This window comes from Salvelinus alpinus, chromosome 38, assembly GCF_045679555.1.
Source record: "Salvelinus alpinus chromosome 38, SLU_Salpinus.1, whole genome shotgun sequence".
Taxonomy (NCBI): Eukaryota; Metazoa; Chordata; class Actinopteri; order Salmoniformes; family Salmonidae; genus Salvelinus; species Salvelinus alpinus.
The window spans coordinates 1,638,130-1,661,500 of NC_092123.1; the positions used below are offsets into that span (position 1 = coordinate 1,638,130).

General features: G+C 45.5%; 2 protein-coding genes across 3 annotated transcripts in view; both read right to left on the bottom strand.

Annotated features, from left to right (window-relative positions):
* Window positions 1-349: 349 nt before the first annotated feature.
* Window positions 350-6,161, bottom strand: LOC139566531 (pituitary tumor-transforming gene 1 protein-interacting protein-like). Its single transcript, XM_071387848.1, has 7 exons — window positions 5,604-6,161; window positions 4,728-4,780; window positions 4,243-4,351; window positions 3,997-4,099; window positions 2,474-2,539; window positions 1,981-2,027; window positions 350-1,840 (listed from the first exon to the last, which is right to left on the bottom strand). Exons 1-7 carry the CDS (start codon window positions 5,695-5,697, stop codon window positions 1,803-1,805), a joined length of 510 nt encoding a protein of 169 aa, XP_071243949.1. The 5' UTR covers window positions 5,698-6,161; the 3' UTR covers window positions 350-1,802.
* Window positions 6,162-6,270: 109 nt separating this feature from the next.
* The window catches only part of LOC139566530 (unconventional myosin-X-like), a 64,592-nt gene continuing 47,491 nt past the window's right edge, over window positions 6,271-23,371 (bottom strand). The window contains exons 18-40 of one of the 2 annotated variants that reach the window (XM_071387847.1): window positions 23,148-23,272; window positions 22,339-22,456; window positions 21,813-22,211; window positions 21,386-21,652; window positions 20,637-21,251; window positions 16,412-16,535; window positions 16,106-16,244; window positions 15,806-15,910; window positions 15,604-15,699; window positions 15,305-15,398; window positions 15,141-15,196; window positions 14,733-14,875; window positions 14,183-14,377; window positions 13,788-14,060; window positions 13,375-13,523; window positions 12,949-13,097; window positions 11,913-12,120; window positions 11,382-11,518; window positions 11,182-11,305; window positions 10,557-10,874; window positions 10,076-10,252; window positions 9,765-9,956; window positions 6,271-9,360 (exon numbers count right to left, since the gene is read on the bottom strand). In XM_071387847.1, the coding sequence (XP_071243948.1) occupies window positions 9,256-9,360; window positions 9,765-9,956; window positions 10,076-10,252; window positions 10,557-10,874; window positions 11,182-11,305; window positions 11,382-11,518; window positions 11,913-12,120; window positions 12,949-13,097; window positions 13,375-13,523; window positions 13,788-14,060; window positions 14,183-14,377; window positions 14,733-14,875; window positions 15,141-15,196; window positions 15,305-15,398; window positions 15,604-15,699; window positions 15,806-15,910; window positions 16,106-16,244; window positions 16,412-16,535; window positions 20,637-21,251; window positions 21,386-21,652; window positions 21,813-22,211; window positions 22,339-22,456; window positions 23,148-23,272 (4,308 nt within the window). In that variant the 3' untranslated portion in view covers window positions 6,271-9,255. Of the gene's footprint in view, window positions 9,361-9,764; window positions 9,957-10,075; window positions 10,253-10,556; window positions 10,875-11,181; window positions 11,306-11,381; window positions 11,519-11,912; window positions 12,121-12,948; window positions 13,098-13,374; window positions 13,524-13,787; window positions 14,061-14,182; window positions 14,378-14,732; window positions 14,876-15,140; window positions 15,197-15,304; window positions 15,399-15,603; window positions 15,700-15,805; window positions 15,911-16,099; window positions 16,245-16,411; window positions 16,536-20,636; window positions 21,252-21,385; window positions 21,653-21,812; window positions 22,212-22,338; window positions 22,457-23,147; window positions 23,273-23,371 lie in introns of both variants that reach the window. The other variant, XM_071387846.1, reaches the window with a different exon arrangement.

Consider the following 23,371-nt stretch of genomic DNA (forward strand, 5'->3'; position numbering starts at 1 on the left):
GGCTTTTGATGACCAGTCGGGGGCGCTCCAACTCAACATGTAATTTCTCTCATAAGGGAGAAAGGGAAGGATTGGAATGGGTAGGGATCGAGGCCTGGGTTTACATTCCAGTGATTCTCTCTGTGGCTCTGCTCATAGAAAATGCTTGATTAAAGAGTATACGTATCCTTGATAAAAATAGTATATTGAGATTAAGAATTGAGGATTGAGTCAGAACTGCATGAATTCCTGTTTATTCACATCTCTACTATTATTGATGTTACGATCACTGGTCTGATATGGTTGTTGTAGGTTTCTCACTATGAGGTAGAGGTTATAGGAGTTGATATGATCCAAAGAGAGACAAGTCTTACATAGTGGAAAGTTTTATTTTAGTAAAAATAGATTTGTTCAATCAACAGACAAAGGGTCGTTTATTACACAACTAGACATTAATAAAAAGTTGATTCATTTGGCCTGACAAGATTCTAACTGAAGGTGCTGGTGTCTGTAATGAGAAAGCTGTCACAGGTAGAAATCTATTACTTAGATCTGACATTCTTTGTCTCATTTTACAAGGTGTGTACATTTCTATCTGCAATTCTGAGCATTCAACTCTTCTGAATAGCCTCCTATTTAAAGCTGCAATATTTAGCTTTTTGGGCAACCTGACCAAATTCACATAGAAATGTGAGTTATAGATCTGTGACTCTTTGAAAGCAAGTTTAAGAAGCAGCAGATCTGTGGTATGTGTGTTATTTCTATGCTTACCGTATGTAAAATATATTTCACAGCTGTTTAGATGGTACAATGATTCTCTAAACTATACTTGCTTGTTTTGTCACAAACTGAAATAAGGTGAACTATTCATATTTTAGCAAGCAGTAAATGGTGGAGGGATTTCTGCATAGTGCATCATTAAGTACAATTCTGGTTTAAATTAGAAAAACAATACATCTATACAAGTTTATTATTTGATGGAGTACATTTCTGATAGATCACCATCAGATAAATATACATGGAAAAAGGTCAACATAGATAAGGTCAACTTTTCTGGAGTGCATCTTCTCATTCAAGTAGAGCATAGGTAAGATCTCCTACAACCAAGTAGTAACCCTCAAGTACCATAATCATTATGAGTTTGTAATACAGTAGTAGTCACAGGCGGTAGATATATAAGGTATAAATAAGGTACATTTCTAAGGCTACTGCACCTGTCCACTGCTCTCACATAGTCTGCACTGCAAGACATGTTCTGCACTGCACCACTCACCAAGCAGCGTAGAACTTGTTCTAGCTAAGCATTCGTAGAATACTTTGTCCATTACATTCAACACAATGTTTAATGACCTGTGTTACATGGGCAGATAATGTTGTATAACAGGTTGTCCCAAAACTTTGATCTAAGGCCAGTTTCATGTATTCTCCTCAAAACGGTTAAAGATATTGAACGGGATCTTAAGCACTTACAAAATCGTAACATATTGTACGAATTGGAATTCGTTACATCATACGAATTGCAGGAAATATATATATTTTTTGCTGGACATAACATATCATCATACGAAATAAGTGATGTGGTGCACAATATTTGGTGACTCGTTTTGGCTTGTGAGCGCGCTACATTCAAAACTACGGTCTGAAATTATACAAATCCTTTAAAACGCCTCTAAGACTTTTATGATGAATGGTTTAGGGCAGGGTAAGCTGAGCATAGAACAGTCAGTAAGGTTAACCGTCCTTAGGGGAGAGGGGTTGGGTTGGTTGAAAGGTCAGAAGTGAAGAGGAAGGCAGGCAGTTGATAGTAGTGTCCAAATATCAGCTCAGGAGAATTTGGAGTACGGGTTGGACCCACTGAGACCTGGAAGGAGAGAGAGAGGCAGAGATGGAGGGAGAGAAGGAGTTAGAGATCATCTTTCATATTAAATTCCATCAGAGTAGTGATGGTGTTTTTCCACAGACAGGAGTGGTGTGTTTGTGTGCGTGTATTTTAAGTCGTACCATATTTCGTTCTGATTTCGTCATGCCTCATCTTCATCTCTGCCTTTCTATTAACACAAAGACAACCAGCTGGTTAGACACACACTTCGTATTTTAAGAGGACTGCACAACCTTTCAGACCAGCCAGGTAGGTAAGAAGTCATGAATAGAGCACAAACCGGTTTGGGCGGTTAGCTTGGCTGTGACGTATGTAAAGGTTTGTTCCAGTCATGCTTTTGTGTCACTCCGGCTGTAACTGATATGAAACTAACAAAAGAAACTTGGGGCATTGTTCTGATCGCAGTCACATTGTCAGAGACAAACTAAGGTCAAATACAGCACACACAGGGTAACGTTTACCATATCTCCCTGTGGAATTTGTTGTAGGCCAGCTGAACACACACAGCCATGTAAATACTGACTCTTAGAATAACAAAACATTTTCTTTAGTTGTAAATTTCTTCACATACATAGACAAATACGCAGATGTTTGTGTGCCATGATGACGTCTTACCTCTCTTCCTGTTTTCCCTTCATCTTATTGGTCCGTCTCTCCATCTTGGCATCGAACCTCGTAGACCTGACATACACACATTAGGGCGGATAAGTACTTATACATGTGCATGGAGGTCAGTCCATGGGGTAGGTCAGTGTGTGTGTGTGTGTGAAGAATTACACACTTTAGTTGACCACGGCAAAGCAAACACACACTACACAGTTGAGGCCAAATATATAGGCACCCTTGCACTAAATTATTCCCTATTTCTTTTCAAATAAATTGAAATTGAAAAAAACATTGATATTGGATTTTCGACATTGCAGAGACATTTACATTTTTGCAAACCTAAGTTGAGAATTTCTATTAAGAAAATAAAGACAAATGGCAGCTCCTAAATTGTAGCTAGTACTTGGTTGGACAGCCTTTGGCCAAGATAACTGCAGACAAACGCTTCTTGAAGCCATCAATGAACTTGCTGCAACTTTCTACTGGCATTTGGCCCACTTTCCAGCAGCAAATTGTTCCAATACTTAAATGTTTGAGGGGTTCCCTCCAACTACTAATCTCGCCATAGGTTTTGGATGTGATTCAGTTCAGAACTCTTGTCTGACATGTGGGAGATTTGATAATGCTGTGGGGTTGCTTTGCTGCGTCTGGCCCCCGGGGGCCTTGAACGTGTGCAAGGCATAACTGTCCAAAAACGGAGTCTCCACTGAATGTTGTGGATCTTCCAGCAGGACAACAACCCCAAACATGAAAAAACACCCAGGAATGGTTCAAGAAGAGATGCTGGACTGTTCGGGAGTGGCCAGCCAAGAGTCCAGATTTGAATCACATCCAAAACCTACAGAGAGATGTGAAAACATCATTTGAGGGGGGCACCCCTCAAACAGAAGATTTAGAGCAGTTTTCTGCTGAAAAGTGGGTTACATCATTGATGGCTACAAGACACCTTTGTCTGCAGTTACCTTGGCCAAAGGCTGTGCAACCAAGTATTAGCTCCGGAGTGCCAATAATTTAGTCCATGCCATTTGTCTTTATTTTCTAAATTAAAATTGTCAACTTAAGTTTACAAAAATACAATTGGTTCTGCAATGTTGAAAATCTAATACGGTGTGAAGACCAGATGTTTTTATTTGTTACTTATTTTAGAAGGGGACACACACACATGTACATACATCATGTTTTAGTTGTATTGTTTATTATTTTGTTGTTGTATTGTTTGTATATCTTTCTATTTTAAATTTGTGTTACTGGTTTTGTTTATCACTGTTTCGTTACTTGTCATGTTTTGTGGACCTCAGGAAGAAACGCTTCTGCTTTGGCTAATGGGGATCTGAAGAAACAAATAAGAAATTGCAACTTATTTAAGAAAAGTGCATGGGTGCCAGTATATTTAGCCAAAACTGTATATAAATACACTCAAGCAGTCAATGATAATATAAAAATAAAATAATATCATCCCAAACCGAGATGTGTTTTGGAAACAGACGACACAAATCAACAACGTGTGAGTGTGTGTGTTATAAGCACTATACCCGATGTGTTCACACTTGCAGCAGCAGAAGAGGCAGACCAGGAAGGCGATGATAATGACTCCACCCACCACCGCCATGGCGATGATCAATGACTGGAAGTTCACTGACACACACAATCAACATTAGTTCCTACTCCAGCAGAGGTGTGTGTGTGTGTGTGTGTGTGTGTGTGTGTGTGTGTGTGTGTGTGTGTGTGTGTGTGTGTGTGTGTGTGTGTGTGTGTGTGTGTGTGTGTGTGTTTCTTACCCCAGCAGCGTCCCCAGCGTGCATCGTTGAGGGGGCAGAGGGCGTGCGGGGGGAGGATGGTGTTGACTGGGTACGTGATACACATCTTTGTCTTCTGACACCACAGGCACTGTGACACAAACACACACACACACAGGTCCACATAACACAAATATATGTGGACTATGAATGGGTAGGGGTTTCAGGATTGGGAGGGATAGAGTTCACAATGCCAAGGATGGAGGGATGCAGAGAGAGAAATGAGGGCAGAGAGAGGTGTGTATTCAGTTTGTCCCCCAACCTGTCTGACAGGTGTGGAGGGTGGAGCTGATATGCTGATTCATGTGCAACAGAAAACATTTGTGACCCTGTTATTCCCATGAGCAAGAGGTATAGCGAAGTAAACCGGACCAGTTAGGCCAATGAGCAGGAGGTATAGGGATGGAATCAGGACCAGGAAACCCAAAGTGTGCCTGACTCGCATGCCAGACTAATCCCAGACTCACCGTCACAATCGTTAGACATTCCTCACAGTTTGTTCCATTCTTAGTCTCACACACTGAGCGAGGGAGAGAAAACAGGTTGATTTAGGGGGGAAAAACATTAGATCCGTAGTTCATAACATACTAAACAACTGCAGTTAGAGACAGTAATAAAGCCTTCTCACTTGCAGCAAGACCTAGCCTACTGTAGAGATTTCCATTTGTTGTTTGACTGTATGATTCCACATAATTGTTTGTGTACATTCTGTTAGTTCTATGGCTCCAGATAAGAAGGGTAAGCCTGGTAGTCTGGTTTCTATGGGGCTAAAAGGCTGAAGGATTCTTCCAAGACAGGGAACAGGTGTCTCTTTGGTTTGGACACTAACTGGTTTCACCCAAACACTTAAACAGTTAAATGGGCCAGCCAGTCACGATTAGAGCTACTGAAATGTGTCCGAGAAGGAACTGAAAACACTCCAACGTTCCTGCTAAAAGGTTTCAGTTCCACAAGCATTTAGCAGAAACCATGAGACAACTCCCTAACAGTGAATAGGCCAAATATGTTACCAATGTACCAAGACACTTGAAATTAAAGAGCCATTATCTGAATATAATAATATACATGTTAAGGTTGATGAAAGTCTAAATTACATAATTATAAAGGAACTGAAAACAAGCATTGTCATTTTGTGTTTTACCTAAAGGCAAAGTCACTGTGAAATATGCTACAATGTGAAATCGGGGAAATTCTGGTTTGATAACTTTTCGGTGATTAACGTCATAGACTAACTAGAGCCAACAGAATTAACTATAATATCATGTCATATAGATCAAAATCATCTATAAGCGACAATAAATCAATGGTTAAGAAAAACAACAAAAGAAGTGTCACTGACTCACCTAGGCTAGGTGCGGCAGTTTGCGCGAACACAGCGGCTACACCGAAGAGTAGCAGAACAGCAGGTAGACCTACTAAACTCCTCAAATCCATCATTTATTGAAACGTTCAAATCCAAACTCTGGCAGTAAAATATCCCGTCGTCTATGGCGCTACTCTTGAGTTGAAAAAGTTGTCTTATTTCAGTAACAACACGGAGAAATTAAGGCAACCCGTTTAAAGAAAATAAACCCTTGAAGTGCTGTTGAGGCAAAAAGGTCTGTCCTCCTTTCTCCCTGCGCGCGCCCAACCAATGTCAGGTGGAATTAGGGCGACCACATGTCCCAGAATACGGGACAGTCCCGAATGTTGGCAGTTTGTCTGATGTCCCGTATTTTATCAACAAATTAATACACCACTCATTTACCAACAAAGTTAGATTTGTTGCGTATTTCAGTCAGACTTCCTATTAATTTGATGATAATTGACATTTCGAACTGTCTGCCAGAAACATGTATTCATGTAGGCTGCACTGCCCCGCAAAAACATTCCGTTGTCCCGCATTTGTGTATTTTGAATATAGACCTATATTATGTGGTCACCCTAGCTGAAATAGAACAATCATGTCAGCTGTGTGCGCGTGCATAAACGGGTACCTGCGTGCGTGCGCGTATAGAAGAGAAGACTGGACAATTTCCGATAATTTATTAAAGCAGAAGTTTGTAAAGCCAGTTACAAATAAAAAAAGAACAACAACTATTTTCTCTCTCTTTCTCAGTTTTCTCTCAAAACAATCACAATGTTTCAATATATAATGATAATAATTAATATGAACCTTAACAGATTACAGTCAGCCCCTGGTCTGGCCGCCTGCGGCTGGAAAAGGACCCCGGTATAGAGGTTGCTCATAGACACAGATCTAGGATCAGCTTACCCTTACCATTTGGGTGTGAAATGCAAAACTGACCTTAGATCACAGGAGGTTGGTGGCACCTTAATTGGGGAGGACGGGCATGTGGTAATGGAGCAAAATCAATGGAATGGTATCAAATACATCAAACACATGGTTTCCATGTGTTTAATGCTATTCCCTTTGCTCAGTTCCAGACATTATTATGAGCCTTCTTCCCCTCAGCAGCCTCCACTGCCTTAGATCAGTGTCAAGAGGCAACTTCATCTTACTCTGTGTACTAGCCGTGTGAGAGGCAGGGCCATAGAAAGAGAATACCTAGATAGGACACAGTCCCGAATTTCACTGGATTTGATGATAATTGACATTCCAACCTGTCTACCAAAAACATGTATTTATGTATGCTACACTGGCACGCAAATATTGGATTTTTCAGTCATTCCAAATGGTCCACTGGAACACAGGATGGAATGTTGTTCTGAATTGGAATGTCCTTTCCAGTAATTCTGATTCTATAGACTGGTCCTCCAGGGGGCTGTGGCCCACAAGCAGTGACGACAGTCAGAAACTGTCGGAAACAAAATTCCCATGTTCCTAGAATTCTCATATTCCAACTTTTCCTATTTCCTAGATGCATACCTCCTCAATGTGTGAACTTCTCTTCTTTCACAGAATTCCATACTACAACCATATCCCCTCCCTCCCTCTGCAATAATTATAACAAATAAATACCCCATCCTCCCCTCTCCCTCCCTTCCTCCATTCCCAAACTCTTCCCCATTTAAAATCACAATCACAACACCATTCTCTTATAAAGGTTACCCAGATACATAATACTCTTATTTCTCAACAACACACTTTCTTTCTTTTCTTCATATGGTTCCCTTCTTCCCTCGGTGTGGTAGTTCGTTAGTCACTTGCATTATGACACAGATACACACGCTCACGGTAGCGTTCCAAACACAGCACTGCAGGAGGGGAGACACTGGGAACGTACAGTACACTAGTCACATGACTTAAAACAGGTTCTATTCACACATGAACTAGAGAACAGTCACATAGCGTAGAAGCAGAATGGGTAGAGGAGACAAGACTAGATTCCTCATGTTTTTTTAAAAGTACCCACCGATATGGAAACGTGAGCCAGAAGGTTGATACGAAGGCTACATTTCACTAGAGCACAGAGAAACGCATGTAGGCAACCATCCCAAACCGCCCTACCAATATGGCCGCCGCGACTGACTCTACCCATTCTACATCAAGAAGTGAAACCCCTCTATATCGCTGTGATTTAGTCAGATGGCACTGCTAGTGAATAAGGGTGCGTTGGCATATTAGACATACAGCAGTGAATATCTCTGTTCATTCGCATTTAGTTTACACATACAATAAATTAATCAAATGGCATTTATAATGGTATTTATATACATACAGTACAGTGACCACCAAAATCTATCTAGGGTTCCTATGAGGTGCGATATACAAAAACGATAAGTGTTTGATTAGTGTATGTGTAGGTTGGACATGAATATGTTATATATGTGATGTTCATAGTAGACATATTATAGGAGAAAGCTCTCTCAATCTTCCTTGGTTGATCTTGTAGTCGACTTTTGTCACTCTTAGCATCATTCTCTCCTCCAGACCTCTCCACACCCACGGAGCTTCCCCCCCAGACTGAGCCAGACAGCTACCCCTTGAAAGAGCCTCTGAGTCAGGATGATTCCGGGGAGAGGGCCCTGGATGGGCCTCCAGCTCTGGTTCTCTTGAGGGGGTTTGTGTGAGGTCACTTCCTTTGACCATATGTGATGTCACTTCCTTTGACACAGGAAGTAAGTACTGTGCAGTCTGATGAAGAAGGGACCTGATTTTCCATTTGACCCCGAGATGAAAACACAGTCCTTTATCTCAGTCACCACGGTAACAGCAGATGAACGAGAGAGTGAGTGAGAGAAAGAGAGAGGAAAGGAAGCAAGCAAGCAACAGAGAATAAATTAACACTTAACTGTAAAGAGAGGCGAAATGGGACACACAGACAGAGAAAAATAGAGTTTCATCAACTGGGGGGAGAGAGGGTAAGAGACAGAGGAAGGAAGATAGAAATAGTAACAGGCTTCATTTGATCTCTCCTAGCTGGCAGTGTGTCGTGACTGCGACTAGGGGTGTGTGGGGTGTGTTATCGGGGAGAAGGGGGGCGACGGAGCTTTGCGGGTGGTATGGTTTGACTGGGCTATTGTGCTTGTCGTTGGTATGGGTTTGGTCCAGAGAGAACAGAGAGAGAGGGATGACAGAGGAGAGAGAGAGGAGATGGAGATACATGGGAGAGAGAGAGATTAGAGATTTATATAAAAGGAGTAATAGAGATATTTAGATGAAGTAAGGTTGAGTTAGAATGTGCTCGCTGGACCTGCTGTCTGTAAGACAGTGACATGCAGGGTAACTGGGGGTTGGGATATGCTGGAGTTGTCCTCCCCAAAATGGGTAATTTTCCATGCTCATTGTTAACGAACAGATATTTAACCCAATCCACCCAATTCCCAAGTCTAGAATAGTTAGCTGCAGTGTCCATCTCCTTTTCGTTTTGTGAAATCGGATGCCATTTTAGATCCCTCACTGTCCACTGTTTTGTGGTTACCCCTCTCCAAGATCAGCCGACTCCACCAAAAAAACAACCGTCCGACCAATCCGTGGATTGTATCCACTTCCTGCCTCTCTCTGATAGGCCTGTACTGTTGAATAGAGGGCTCTGATTGGCTGCTGGTTGATCACCTGACGAAGGCGCTGGCGACGCTGGAGACAGACATGATGCTGCAGCGTTTCTTCACCATCATGTTGATGTAGGCTTTCATGATCTTAGCAATCTCCATCACCTGCATAGAGAGAGAGAGAGAGAGAGAGAGAGAGAGAGAGAAAGCGAGAGAGAGAGAGAGAGCGAGAGAGAGAGAGAGAGAGAGAGAAGGAGAGAGATGGAGAGAGAGAGGGAGAGAGAGAAAGAGCGAGAGGGAGGGAGGGAGAGAGAGAGAAAGAGAAAGAGAGAGGGAGAGAGAGAGAGGGAGAGAGGAGAGAAAGAGAGAGGGATAGAGAGATAGAGAGAGAGAGAGAGAGAGAAAGAGTTAGATAACATCAGTGTTTGTGTTCGTGCAGTGTGCAGTATATTCCTGATTTATTCTTCCATTGTGTGAGGTTGTTTTTGTTGTGACTGTCTGATATATGCGTGTGTGTATGTGTGTAAGTGTGTGTAAGTGTGTGTTTCAGAATATGTGTGTGTGTTTACCAATGGAGTGTGGAAGAACAAGTCGTTGCCGTCGACAGTGATCTGGTAGGTGCAGGGTTGTGGAGCTCCAAAGAAGGTGATCTGCTCATACTGGAACGTCTGCAGAGGTTTGGGTTCCCCTCTCTTATACACAGACAGGTTGTCAGCACTCACACCCAGCCACAGGTCATGGGGGAAACCTCCTTCCTTACACTGCAGGGGAGAGAGAGGGAGGAGAAGCGGAGAGAGGAGGAGGAGGAGAGGGAGGGGAGGATGAGATAGATGTAAAACACAAAGGTCCACACACAAAACACACACACACACACACACACCTCCACGTCGAACAGTGTAGAGCCATATCCGGGCCACTCTTTGACGATGGACATGTATTTGAGCAGAGCCTGGTGCTGGGGGAGTCCCAGTAACTTGGTCCATTTATCCAGAACATGGGCTCTGGTGGCCGATGTCTCCTCCTTCACCCACATCTCTACCTGCTGCCCCTCTTCCTCCTGGACAGGATTACAATCATATTTATCAATCTATCAATCAATTTATTCATTCAATCAATTAATTAACAAACAAATCAATCAATCCTAAACCTAATCAGAGGCGATAGGGTAAGGTATCTCTGTATGGAATATGCGATGCCCCAGTCAATAGAGGATAATGTGTGATTTACGAGAGGCGCCATCTCTAGGACATATTGACAACTACAGCTAGGAAAAATATTGCAATGGTGATGTCAGCATGTGCATGTGTGTATGCATGTTTTATGCAAATGCTTTGTGTGTTTGTGTGTGTGCCCATCGCCACCTTCTGTTTCTTCAGCGAGCCCGTCTTGAAGCTGCGCCTCAGACTTCCATCCAGGAAGCTGGGGGTTCTCCTTCTATCCTGCCCGTCCCCCTTGACACTTCCCACCTGCCCTCCTCCTCCCTCTCCTCCTGCCGCGCCTCCCTGTTTGGTGGAGTGGAAGATGCGCGAGCGGAGGCGCCCCATTGGGTAAACACTACCGAGGCTCCACCCAGCGCGGCTGGCCCCGTCTCCATGGAGATACTGCAGCCGTAAAGCGGCTAGCTGCTGCAAAGTTTCCTCTGGGGCCGGGAAGTGACCACTGATCAGAGACTCATGGGCCTGAAGGGAGGAGGGAGGAGGGGGTGTCGAAAGGGGGGAGAGAGGGAGGGGGAGAGTGAGAGAGAGACATTTATTGAAATTGAGTGAGACGGAGTAGGACAAGGAGTGTGTGTGTCTGTGTGTCTGTGTGTGTGTGTGTGTGTGTGTGTGTGTGTGTGTGTGTGTGTGTGTGTGTGTGTGTGTGTGTGTGTGTGTGTGTGTGTGTGTGTGTGTGTGTGTGTGTGTGTGTGTGTGTGTGTGTGTGTGTGTGTGTGTGTGTGTGTGTGTGTGTGTGTGTGTGTGTGTGTGTGTGTCTGTGTGTACTCACCTGCTCAAACATGAAGGCAAATTCCACCCCCTCCTTAGGCATGCTCTCCATGTCGAGGAAACAGTAAAGTTTAAAATAGAGTCTCCACTGTCCTTCCTCCTCATCCTCCTCAGTCCCTGACAGCCTAGAATACACACAGATAGGGTTAGCAACACACACATACACACACACGCTCACACACACACTCACACATTACGTACCTCTCAAACTTGGCGAGGACGTCAGCCACTATGACCCTGCTCTCCAGAGCACGGTCCGTCACCTTGTTGTGCTCAAACAGAGAGAACAGATTCCTACTGTCCTCCATGGCCAGGCCGCGGATCAACTTCTCCACAACCTACACACACACACACAGTGTGAAAAACCCAGCAGCGTTGCAGTTCTTGACACAAACCGGTGCGCCTGGGACCTACTACCATACCCCGTTCAAAGGCATTTAAATCTTTTTCCTTGCCCATTCACCCTCTGAATGGCACACATACACAATCCATGTCTCAATTGTCTTAAGGCTTAAAAATCCTTCTTTAACCTGTCTCCTCCCCTTCATCTACACTGATTGAAGTGGATTTAACAAGTGACATCAAGAAGGGATCATAGCTTTCACCTGGATTCACCTGGTCATTCAATGTCAAGGAAAGAGCAGGTGTTCTTAATGTTTTGTACAGTCAGTGTTTGTCTCGGGCACCGCGCATGTTTGTATACCCTATGTCTCTGGCAGAGTGTGTGTATACCTCTCCAGCGGTGGTGTGTGAATTGATGGAGATCTTGCAGGAGCCTCCTCCATGGCAGTAGACTGTAGTTGTCATCTCCTGCCTCACCAGTAGGGCCACGATCTCCTCCTGAGACGGAATAAAGTCCCTGGTCTTGGTCTTCTTCAGAGACTCGTTGATAAAAGCAGAATAACGCTCAATCTCTGTGTTGGGGAAATGCTCTCGCACCCTGGGAGAGCACACACAGAGTCAGTCATGATACACACACACATAATATACACACACACACTAATAAAAATCTCTACACCTGTGATGGGTTCTGACTTCTAAAGTTGAAATATGAAATATCCTTGTTCATGGTACTGAGGGAGAGAGGGAAATGCAGAACGTTTTCTGTCAGGACATGTAATTGTTAGACATCAGGTATCCTATGGAAAGGAGAAGGGCCATAGTCTAGTTTCAGTTGTTGGGTTGTAATTTGAAAGACTTGATACACCGGAAGTGAATGGTGGGGTCAGTTAAAGGTTGGATATGAGCCACGGGCTTGGAATGTTACTAAGCAAGGGAAAATGCAATCACATGGTTGCGGTCCCTGTAAGGGTGGAAAGCTGTAGATTAGGGAGGAATGTGGGCTGAGGTCAGGTCCGGTCACATTTTAGGGAGAAGGAACAGCTTATTACCCACATCACTTAACTTCCTGCCTAGCAACAAATAAGTACTGTTTAGAGAAGAGGAGGAGACTTCACCTAAAGTAAGGTATATTTACTTGTTCTGGTGGGAACATGTCTTTGTCTGTTTAGCTGTTTGACCCATTAGGTGAATAAACTTGGTTTGAGCTTTTCCAAGTTGTCTGTTAGGTTCTAAATAAACCCAGTTAAAACTAACACCTGGGACACACACACACCCACCCACACACACACACACACACACACACACACGCACACACGCACGCACGCACGCACGCACGCACGCACGCACGCACGCACGCACTCACACACACACACACACACACACACACACACACACACACAACACACACACACACGCACTCACACACCTTTTGAGGTGGAAGCGCAGGTATCTGAGGATGGTCCGGCTTGGGAGGAAGGTACAGCTCATACAGGTGAGGAGGTGCCAATGAGCCCGCTGATTGGGCTGATTGGGCTGAGGCACGTGATTGGTCTGCTTGATCACCTGACAGTATACCTGGAGAGAGCGGAAAGACAGTGTATGCGTATGCGCCTGTGTATGTATGTATGTGTGTGTGTGGCTGTATGTGCACTCTTAGAAAAGAGGGTTCCAAAAGCGTTCTTCAGCTGTCCCCATAAGATAACCCTTTTTGGTTCCAGGTAGAACCATTTTGGGTTCCATGTGGAAAGGGTTCTACCTGGAACCAAAAAGGGTTCTTCAAAGGGTTCTATTATGGGGACACCTGAAGAACCCTTTAAGGTTCTAGATAGCACATGTGCCCATGTGTGTGTACCTCGTCTCGGAGAGGTCTCAGGTCCTGACAGGTCTGTAGTACCACCCGTATAATAGGAACAGGGTCTGCCAGAGTCTCCATCTCCTGAAGAGAGTTAAACACTCGGATCGCTTCATCCTGAAGACTGGCATAGCCCTGCTGTCTCTGGACTGGAGGGGAGAGGAGGGGAGAGGAGGGGAGGGGGAGAGGAAAGGAGGGGGAGGAGAGGAAGGGATGGAGGGGGGAGAGGGAGAGGGGAAAGGAGGGAGGAGGGGGAGAGAAGGAAAGAAAAGTTATCGTCAAATCCATTCATGTTCAAGTCAGTGACAGTATCAGGAGGATTACCAGGAAGTGACAGTACAAGGAGGATTACCAGGAAGTGACAGTACCATGTTTATGATGCAGGCTGTATTGTGATGTTCCACTCTACTTACTGACTTCTCCGTAGGGTAGTGGCAGTAGGGGGGAGTGTAGAGGGTGCTGAGTGTATCTGAGGATGGGATTCCTCCTGTAGGTCTGCTCCACCGCCTCAGGGTTCAGACTGCTGTCCTTGATATCTCTGATGAGCTGTAGTGTCGGTGTTTCTATGGGTGTCTTGCTGTCTATCACTGCCTGTATGGCTGCTATCCATCTCAGAGCTTCATTCAGCATCTTGGCGTAGAGGCGATACGAGTGCTTCCTACCGTGCACTACGATGTTCCAGTACCCTACAAAAGACAACAAGCGCATCAGTATAGACCCTACCCCCCGATCCCCTACACCCTCCATTTCTTCCCTCTGACTCGCTCCTCCCTTCTCGTCCTATCTTTTCACTCCTTCCCTCTCTCACCTGTCTCTCTGTGCACTCGTTCCTCAGGTTGAAAGACAGAGCAGAGGGAGTTGAGGACGAGGGTTCCCATCTTGGAGGAGTTTCGCTCAGAGCTCTTGTAGTAATCCAGGGAGTTATGGTTTAACACGAACCAGCGTTTCTTCAGCTTCAGAACATTACTCTTAGTTCCTGTCTTCATCTCCTTCTGGAGCCAACCTAGGGGTAGGAGGGAGAGAGAGAGAGGAGAATGATACAGAGAGAGGGAGATAAGAGCGAGAGAGAGAGAGAGGAGAGTGATACAGAGAGAGAGATAGATAGAGAGAGAGAGAGGGAGATAGGAGAGAGAGAGCAAAGGTATCACTTGTGGGCCATCATACAATAACTGTGTGGTTGAGTTGTGTACCAGTGTTGTGTGTGGGTGTGTAATGAGTAACATTGTCTGAGACCTGAAGACTAACACGGTGCACAGTAGACCTATGTTCCAACTCAGTCAGACACACACGTGTGTGTATGTGAGTGTGTCTCTATGTGTGCCTCTGTGTGTGTCTCTGTGTGTGTGTGTGTTACCCACCCCTAACCAGGAACTCCTGTCCGTCTATCTTGGCGTCTCCTTTAGGTTTCTGCAGCAGGCTGATCCAGTGGTGCATCTCCTCTGGAGTGTCGGTGTTACAGTGGATCACACGGTTCGCTGTGATGATGACAAAGGAGTTGGGCCTGGGCACACACACACACACACACACACACACACACACACACACACACACACACACACACACACACACACACACACACACACACACACACACACACACACACACACACACACACACACACACACACACACACACACACACACACACACACACACACACACACACACACACACACACACACACACACACAAAGGTTAGATACCGATACATGACACACATCTCATTTATTATCCCAAACCATGTCAACCACAGTAACTAGTTCATACCTGTCTGGGTTGTCAGAGGCACAGACTGAGTCAATCAGGCCCACATCCAGAGTTCCCTATAACATGACATGACGTACTCTGTTATTATGGTACAGTGTGTGTATAACATGTGTGGGTAATTATAACATGTGTATAACATGGTTAGAAGCTGTGTAGACTCTGACCACAGCGTTCTTGGGGTTGGCCTGTTCATGAGACATGTCCATCAGCTGCTCGGGAGTATACACATGAACCTTACTGAGGACGTTATACCACGCACTAGAGAGAGAGAGGGAGGGGGAGAGAGAGCGAGAGGAGGGTAGAAAGAGAGATGAACATTTATATTATCATTCTATTCATTGGCATCATGTCTCCCTTCTCTGTGAGGAAAACCACAGGTGGATCTGAATCCTATGGTTCTACGAGGTTGGTTATTAGAGACCATGGCCAAATACATAAGTCAAACACTTTGGTGTCTCCACACCTGGCGTCTTCTGGCGACTCAGCAAACACCTGGTACGTCCTCTCATCTGTCACGATGTTCAACGCATTCTCCTTCTCATGGTTGTTCACGATCTCCCTGCGAGGAACAGAGAGGAAAGGAAATACGTTTTGCTTTGTCAATGAGTTGCATTGTGGATAGGGCTTAAGACTAGAGCATTGCATTGTGGGTATTAGAGTCTTACTTGGCGGCGCGGATGTCGATGGTTCCCTTCAGTTTCTCTTCGCTGTCGTTGTCAAAGTACATCAGTTTGTGTTCCCTCAGAACAAACCATCGCATCTTCCAGTTCCTGCAGGGGGAGATAGGGTGTAGGGGTTAACACACACACACACACACACACACACACACACACACACACACACACACACACACACACACACACACACACACACACACACACACACACACACACACACACACACACACACACACAACAAACACTCCCCTCTAATCGCCCTCTAAACAAACAGACACACACCCCAACCTGCGGGACAGAGTGGACAGTCCTCCTCCCTTCTTATGGAGCCAGCCAGACTTGAGGGACTCCTGTTTGGAGCGGAACCACATGAAGGTCTCATCCTTCAACACACACCACCGCCTGCGCCATGGAATCATCAGACCAGCTGAGAGGGATACACACACACACACACACACACACACACACACACGTTCATTATGCCACTACAACCAGTTAAAGGGATGGGAGAGAAACATGGGCTGTGTGTACGTGCTGTGTATGCGTGTGTGTGTTTGTATGTGTGTGTGTGTTTGTGCGTGTGTTTGTACTCACCCTTCATGTAGAGGTAGCTATGGAAGTACGGAGGTCCGTTCCCGTTGAGAAGAGTGACCCTGCCGTTGTGTACCTCCTCATCTGTGTCCAACAGCCCATCATGCTCATCATCACTCTCTATGTACTGGACAACACAAATATATACCTCAATATCTATCTATCTATCTATCTATCTATCTATCTATCTATCTATCTATCTATCTATCTATCTATCTATCTATCTATCTATCTATCTATCTATCTATCTATCTATCTATCTATCTATACAGCAATATAACACACTAACACCATCATCACTCACTCTATACGTACTGGACACAGTTAGTTTATACAATTATTATATACAGTCGGAAGTCGGTTGGAGTCATTAGAACTCGTTTTTCAACCACTCCACAAATTTCTTGTTGACAAACTATTGTTTTGGCAAGTCGGTTAGGACATCTACTTTGTGCACGACACAAGTCATTTTTCAAACAATTGTTTACAGACAGATTATTTCACTTATAATTCACTGTATCACAATTCCAGTGGGTCAGAAGTTTACATACACTAAGTTGACTGTGCCTTTAAACAGCTTGGAAAATTCCAGAAAATGATGTCATGGCTTTAGAAGCTTCTGATAGGCTAATTGACAGCATTTGAGTCAATTGGAGGTGTACCTGTGGATGTATTTCAAGGCCTACCTTCAAACTCAGTGCCTCTTTGCTTGACATCATGGGGAAATCAAAAGAAATCAGCCAAGACCTCAGAAAAAAAATTGTAGACCTCCACAAGTCTGGTTCATCCTTGGGAGCAATTTCCAAATGCCTGAAGGTACCACGTTCATCTGTACAAACAATAGTACGCAAGTATAAACACCATGGGACCACGCAGCCATCATAACGCTCAGGAAGGAGACGCGTTCTGTCTCCTAGAAATGAACGTACTTTGTTGCGAAAAGCGCAAATCAATCCCAGAACAACAGCAAAGGACCTTTTGAAGATGCTCGAGGAAACAGGTACAAAAGTATCTATATCCACAGTAAAATTAGTCCTATATCGACATAACCTGAAAGGCCGCTCAACAAGGAAGAAGCCACTGCTCCAAAACCACCATAAAAAAGCCAGACTACGGTTTGCAACTGCACATGGGGACAAAGATCGTACTTTTTGTAGAAATGTCCTCTGGTGTGATGAAACAAAAATAGAACTGTTTGGCCATAATGACCATCGTTATGTTTGGAGGAAAAAGGGGGAGGCTTGCAAGCCGAAGAACACCATCCCAACCGTGAAGCACGGGCGTGGCAACATCATGTTGTAGGGGTGCTTTGCTGCAAGACGGACTGGTGCACTTCACAAAATAGATGGCATCATGAGGCAGGAAAAATATGTGGATATATTGAAGCAACATCTCAAGACATCAGTCAGGAAGTTAAAGCTTGGTCGCAAATGGGTCTTCCAAATGGACAATGACCCCAAGCATACTTCCAAAGTTGTGGCAAAATGGCTTAAGGACAACAAAGTCAACGTATTGGAGTGGCCATCACAAAGCCCTGACCTCAATCCTATTGAAAATTTGTGGGCAGAACTGAAAAAGCGTGTGCGAGCAAGGAGGCCTACAAACCTGACTCAGTTACACCAGCTTTGTCAGGGGGATTGGGCCAAAATTCACCCAACTTATTGTGGGAAGCTTGTGGAAGGCTACCCAAAATGTTTGACCCAAGTTAAACAATTTAAAGGCAATGCTACTAAATACTAATTGAGTGTATGTAAACTTCTGACCTACTGGGAATGTGATGAAATAAATAAAAGCTGAAATAAATCATTCTCTCTACTATTATTCTGACAATTCACATTCTTAAATTAAAGTGGTGATCCTAACTGAGCTGAGACAGGGATTTTTTACTAAGATTAAATGTCAGGAATTGTGAAAAAAATGTTTAAATGTATTTGGCTAAGGTGTATGTAAACTTCTGACTTCAACTGTATATACAGTGGGGAGAACAAGTATTTGATACACTGCCGATTTTGCAAGTTTTCCTACTTACAAAGCATGTAGAGGTCTGTAATTTTTATCATAGGTACACTTCAACTGTGAGAGACGGACTCTAAAACAAAAATCCAGAAAATCACATTGTATGATTTTTAAGTAATTAATTTGCATTTTATTGCATGACATAAGTATTTGATCACCTACCAACCAGTAAGAATTCCGGCTCTCACAGACCTGTTAGTTTTTCTTTAAGAAGCCCTCCTGTTCTTCACTCATTACCTGTATTAACTGCACCTGTTTGAACTCGTTACCTGTATAAAAGACACCTGTCCACACACTCAATCAAACAGACTCCAACCTCTCCACAATGGCCAAGACCAGAGAGCTGTGTAAGGACATCAGGGATACAATTGTAGACCTGCACAAGGCTGGGATGGGCTACAGGACAATAGGCAAGCAGCTTGGTGAGAAGGCAACAACTGTTGGCGCAATTATTAGAAAATGGAAGAAGTTCAAGATGACGGTCAATCACCCTCGGTCTGGGGCTCCATGCAAGATCTCACCTCGTGGGGCATCAATGATCATGAGGAAGGTGAGGGATCAGCCCAGAACTACACGGCAGGACCTGGTCAATGACCTGAAGAGAGCTGGGACCACAGTCTCAAAGAAAACCATTAGTAACACACCATGCCGTCATGGATTAAAATCCTGCAGCGCACGCAAGATCCCCCTGCTCAAGCCAGCGCATGTCCAGGCCCATCTGAAGTTTGCCAATGACCATCTGGATGATCCAGAGGAGGAATGGGAGAAGGTCATGTGGTCTGATGAGACAAAAATATAGCTTTTTGGTCTAAACTCCACTCGCCGTGTTTGGAGGAAGAAGAAGGATGAGTACAACCCCAAGAACACCATCCCAACCGTGAAGCATGGAGGTGGAAACATCATTCTTTGGGGATGCTTTTCTGCAAAGGGGACAGGACGACTGCACCGTATTGAGGGGAGGATGGATGGGGCCATGTATCGCGAGATCTTGGCCAACAACCTCCTTCCCTCAGTAAGAGCATTGAAGATGGGTCGTGGCTGGTTCTTCCAGCATGACAACGACCCGAAACACACAGCCAGGGCAACTAAGGAGTGGCTCCGTAAGAAGCATCTCAAGGTCCTGGAGTAGCCTAGCCAGTCTCCAGACCTGAACCCAATAGAAAATCTTTGGAGGGAGCTGAAAGTCCGTATTGCCCAGCGACAGCCCCGAAACCTGAAGGATCTGGAGAAGGTCTGTATGGAGGAGTGGGCCAAAATCCCTGCTGCAGTGTGTGCAAACCTGGTCAAGAACTACAGGAAACGTATGATCTCTGTAATTGCACACAAAGGTTTCTGTACCAAATATTAAGTTCTGCTTTTCTGGTGTATCAAATACTTATGTCATGCAATAAAATGCAAATTATTTACTTAAAAATCATACAATGTGATTTTCTGGATTTTTGTTTTAGATTCCGTCTCTCACAGTTGAAGTGTACCTATGATAAAAATTACAGACCTCTACATGCTTTGTAAGTAGGAAAACCTGCAAAATCGGCAGTGTATCAAATACTTGTTCTCCCCACTGTATATATATACACAGGTAACTGCCAAAATAAAGGAAACACTTTAGTAAATAAGGGATACAAAGTGTACTGAAAGCAGGTGCTTCCACACAGGTGTGGAATTAACATCCCATCATGCTTATGGTTATGTATAAAAATGGTTGGCAGACCCAGTTGCCCATTATTTTGGTGACCATGGCTAGAAGAAGAGATCTCAGTGACTTTGACAGAGGGGTGACTGTTGGGGCACGTTTGGCAGGAGCTTCAGTGACAAAGACTGCTCAAATTGCTGATGGTTCACAATATACCATGTCCGTCTCAGTCACCAGATCTCAACCAAATTGGACAATTATGGGAGAATCTGAAGCGGCCCCTGAGACAGAGTTTTCTACCACCATCAACAAAACACCAAATTATGGAATTTCTTGTGGAAGAATGGTGTCGCATTCCTCTAATAGAGTTCCAGACACTTGTCGAATCTATGCCAAGGTGGGTTGAAGCTGTTCTTTCTCGTGGTGCCTCAATGCCCTATTAAGACACTTTATGTTGGTGTTTCCTTTATTTTGGCAATTACATGTACGTCCAATATGCCTCATAAATATACACAGCAATAATGTGTGAATGTGTGTGTTTGTGTGTGTGTATGTGTGAATATGTGTGTGTGTACTAACTGAGTCAGAGCTGCCCCTGTATGACTCTATGCTGGCGTTGGTACACGTGGACTTCCTCAGAGCTTCTTCCTCTGTCATGGCCGCGCTGCCTCTGTTGCTATTCTGCCCGGATACGGAACCATCGTCTCCCGCGGTGACAGAGCCCTCCTCCTCGTCGTAATCTGATTCGCCGCTGTCGACCGGCATGCTGTAGATCGGCTCCTCCCCTTCTCCGAGGCTCAAGATACTCGTTGTCCTCCCTCCATCACCCTCTTTTATCTCCCCCTCTTTTCCTTTTCCCTCCCCCTCTCCAGGAGGCAGTGGTGGGGGGGGAGGTGGGAGAGGGGTGTCAGAGCCATCTCCAGCTGGTAAGGGGGGAGGCGGTGGAGGGACGGGAGTGGGTGAGGATGAATCGAGGGGAGGGGGAGGTGGTGTAGCAGTAGAACCCTCAGCGAAGGCGGGTGGAGGGGGCGGCAGGTGGGCAAACATATCCTGGTCCACGGCAGCGTCAGCCTCGGCTGGAGGAGGGAAGTCTGGGAGGAGAGGGACAGTGCACTCCTCCTCGGCATGGAAGCCCTCGTCCACCTCCTCCTCCTGGGTTCCGGCTGTGGCCATGCCTGGCTCCTCCTGGAGCCGCTGGAGGGCAGGGAGACAACGGGTTAGAATCAGGGCAGATAAGGCCAGATATGTTTTAAGCATATCCAACTTGACACAGGAGAGGGACACAGAAGAACAACCTCAACACTCTTCAGGAAATACGGAACACCAACCTCTGCGCTAGCGTTAGCAGCGGTGGCTAAACTGGGATCCAGACCTCCAAAGTCCAGGAGGTCGATTAGTTCTGTGGCCTTACGAGAGGCCTCCTTCTTCAGCCTCTTGATCTCTGCATCCCGGCGTAGCCGGAGCTCCTGTCTGGAGGACTCACAGAGCTGGGATACCCCATCCTCCCTCTGTTTCTGCAGGCGCTCGATCTCCAACTCTATACGCAAGATCTCCTCCATCTGACGGGCCTCTTCTTCCGTCTTTCCTTCCTTTTTCTGGAAAGAGAGAGAGGGAGGAGGGAGAAGGCGGAGGGAGGAAAGGGAGATTTCTGATGACATGGATGAGCCCATTCCTATGATAGTCTATGGCCTCAGGACCAGACCATTTTCTAAAAGACGGGTGAGCAGAGAAAAGAGTAGAGAAGAGAAAGCTCACCTCAGAACCCTGGGCGGCCTTTGCCTCTACTCCTCCCTCCTTCTCTCCTTCCACCTCTCCCTCCTTCTTCCCCTCGCCCGCATCCTCTCCCTTCTTCTTCCTCTCCTCCTCCTCTCTCTTCCTCCTCTCCTCTCTGAGTTTGCGGCAGCTTGCACGGGCCACCTGTCCTCGTCTGTGTTTTTGGAGTACCCGCGTCGCCAAGCATCGCCGTAGAAACCATTTCCGTTGTATGTGGGTACGAAGGTACCTCTGGAGGGTGACGACGCTCCCCTTCACACGCTTAAAGTGCTTCCTGGCGGTGTAGGTGAGGATGTGAGCTCTGATGACCAAGCCTGCTTTACGGCGAACCTCGTCTCTCTCTTTCTCCAGACGCTGTTCCAGAGACTCCTTCATAAACACCTAGAGGTCAGAGGTGTGACATCAGGAGTGAGAGGTTGAGGGGTCATGTGGGCAGGGTGAAATGTCACTTCAACATCTGTTGGCATCCACAGGTGTCAAGTCCACTAAAGTTCTGCTACAGTCTTACCTTGGTCTTTCCCAGCTGCCACTCCTTCTTGGCACGGTCGTATTTGGTCAGCAGGTCTGTACTCCTCTTCTTATCATCCCCCGCTCCACTCACCTTCTCTTGCAGAATGATCTGATACCTGAGAGAGAGGAAGACAGGGGTGGAGAAAGAGGAAGTGAAAGAGTAAAGTTAAAACAAACAAAGTTTATTTACATACACTAGCCCAGAGAGAGAGAATTACAAAAAGAGGCGCAGGGGGAAGAGGCAGACAGACACACACACACACACACACACACACACACACACACACACACACACACACACACACACACACACACACACACACACACACACACACACACACACACACACACACACACACACACACACACACACACACGCACACAGACAGACACACACACACACTGACACAGACAGACACACACACACACACACACAGACAGACACACACACACACACACACACACACACACACAGACAAACACACACAAACTGACACAGACAGACAGACAGACAGACAGACAGACAGACAGACAGACAGACAGACAGACAGACAGACAGACAGACAGGCAGGCAGGCAGGCAGGCAGGCAGGCAGGCAGGCAGGCAGGCAGGCAGGCAGACAGACAGACAGACAGACAGACAGACAGACAGACAGACAGACAGACAGACAGACAGACAGACAGACAGACAGACAGACAGACAGACAGACAGACAGACAGACAGACAGACAGACAGACAGACAGACAGACAGACAGACAGACAGACAGACAGACAGACAGACGCAGGCACGCACGCACGCACACTGACCGGCTGAAGAAGTCTTTGAAGGTCCTGCGGACAGGGAAGCCGGCCCGGCGGATCTTAACGGTTTCTAACATTCCAGAATACCTCAGCTGGTTCAGAACCACTTCCGGGTCAAACACACTAGGGTTCTAAACGGGTCACAGGTCAGAGGTGTTTGGTTACAATAAGTTGTTCTGATATACATTTGTGTCACCCTATGTTCAAGGAGTTTGATGTCTGGTAAAGAG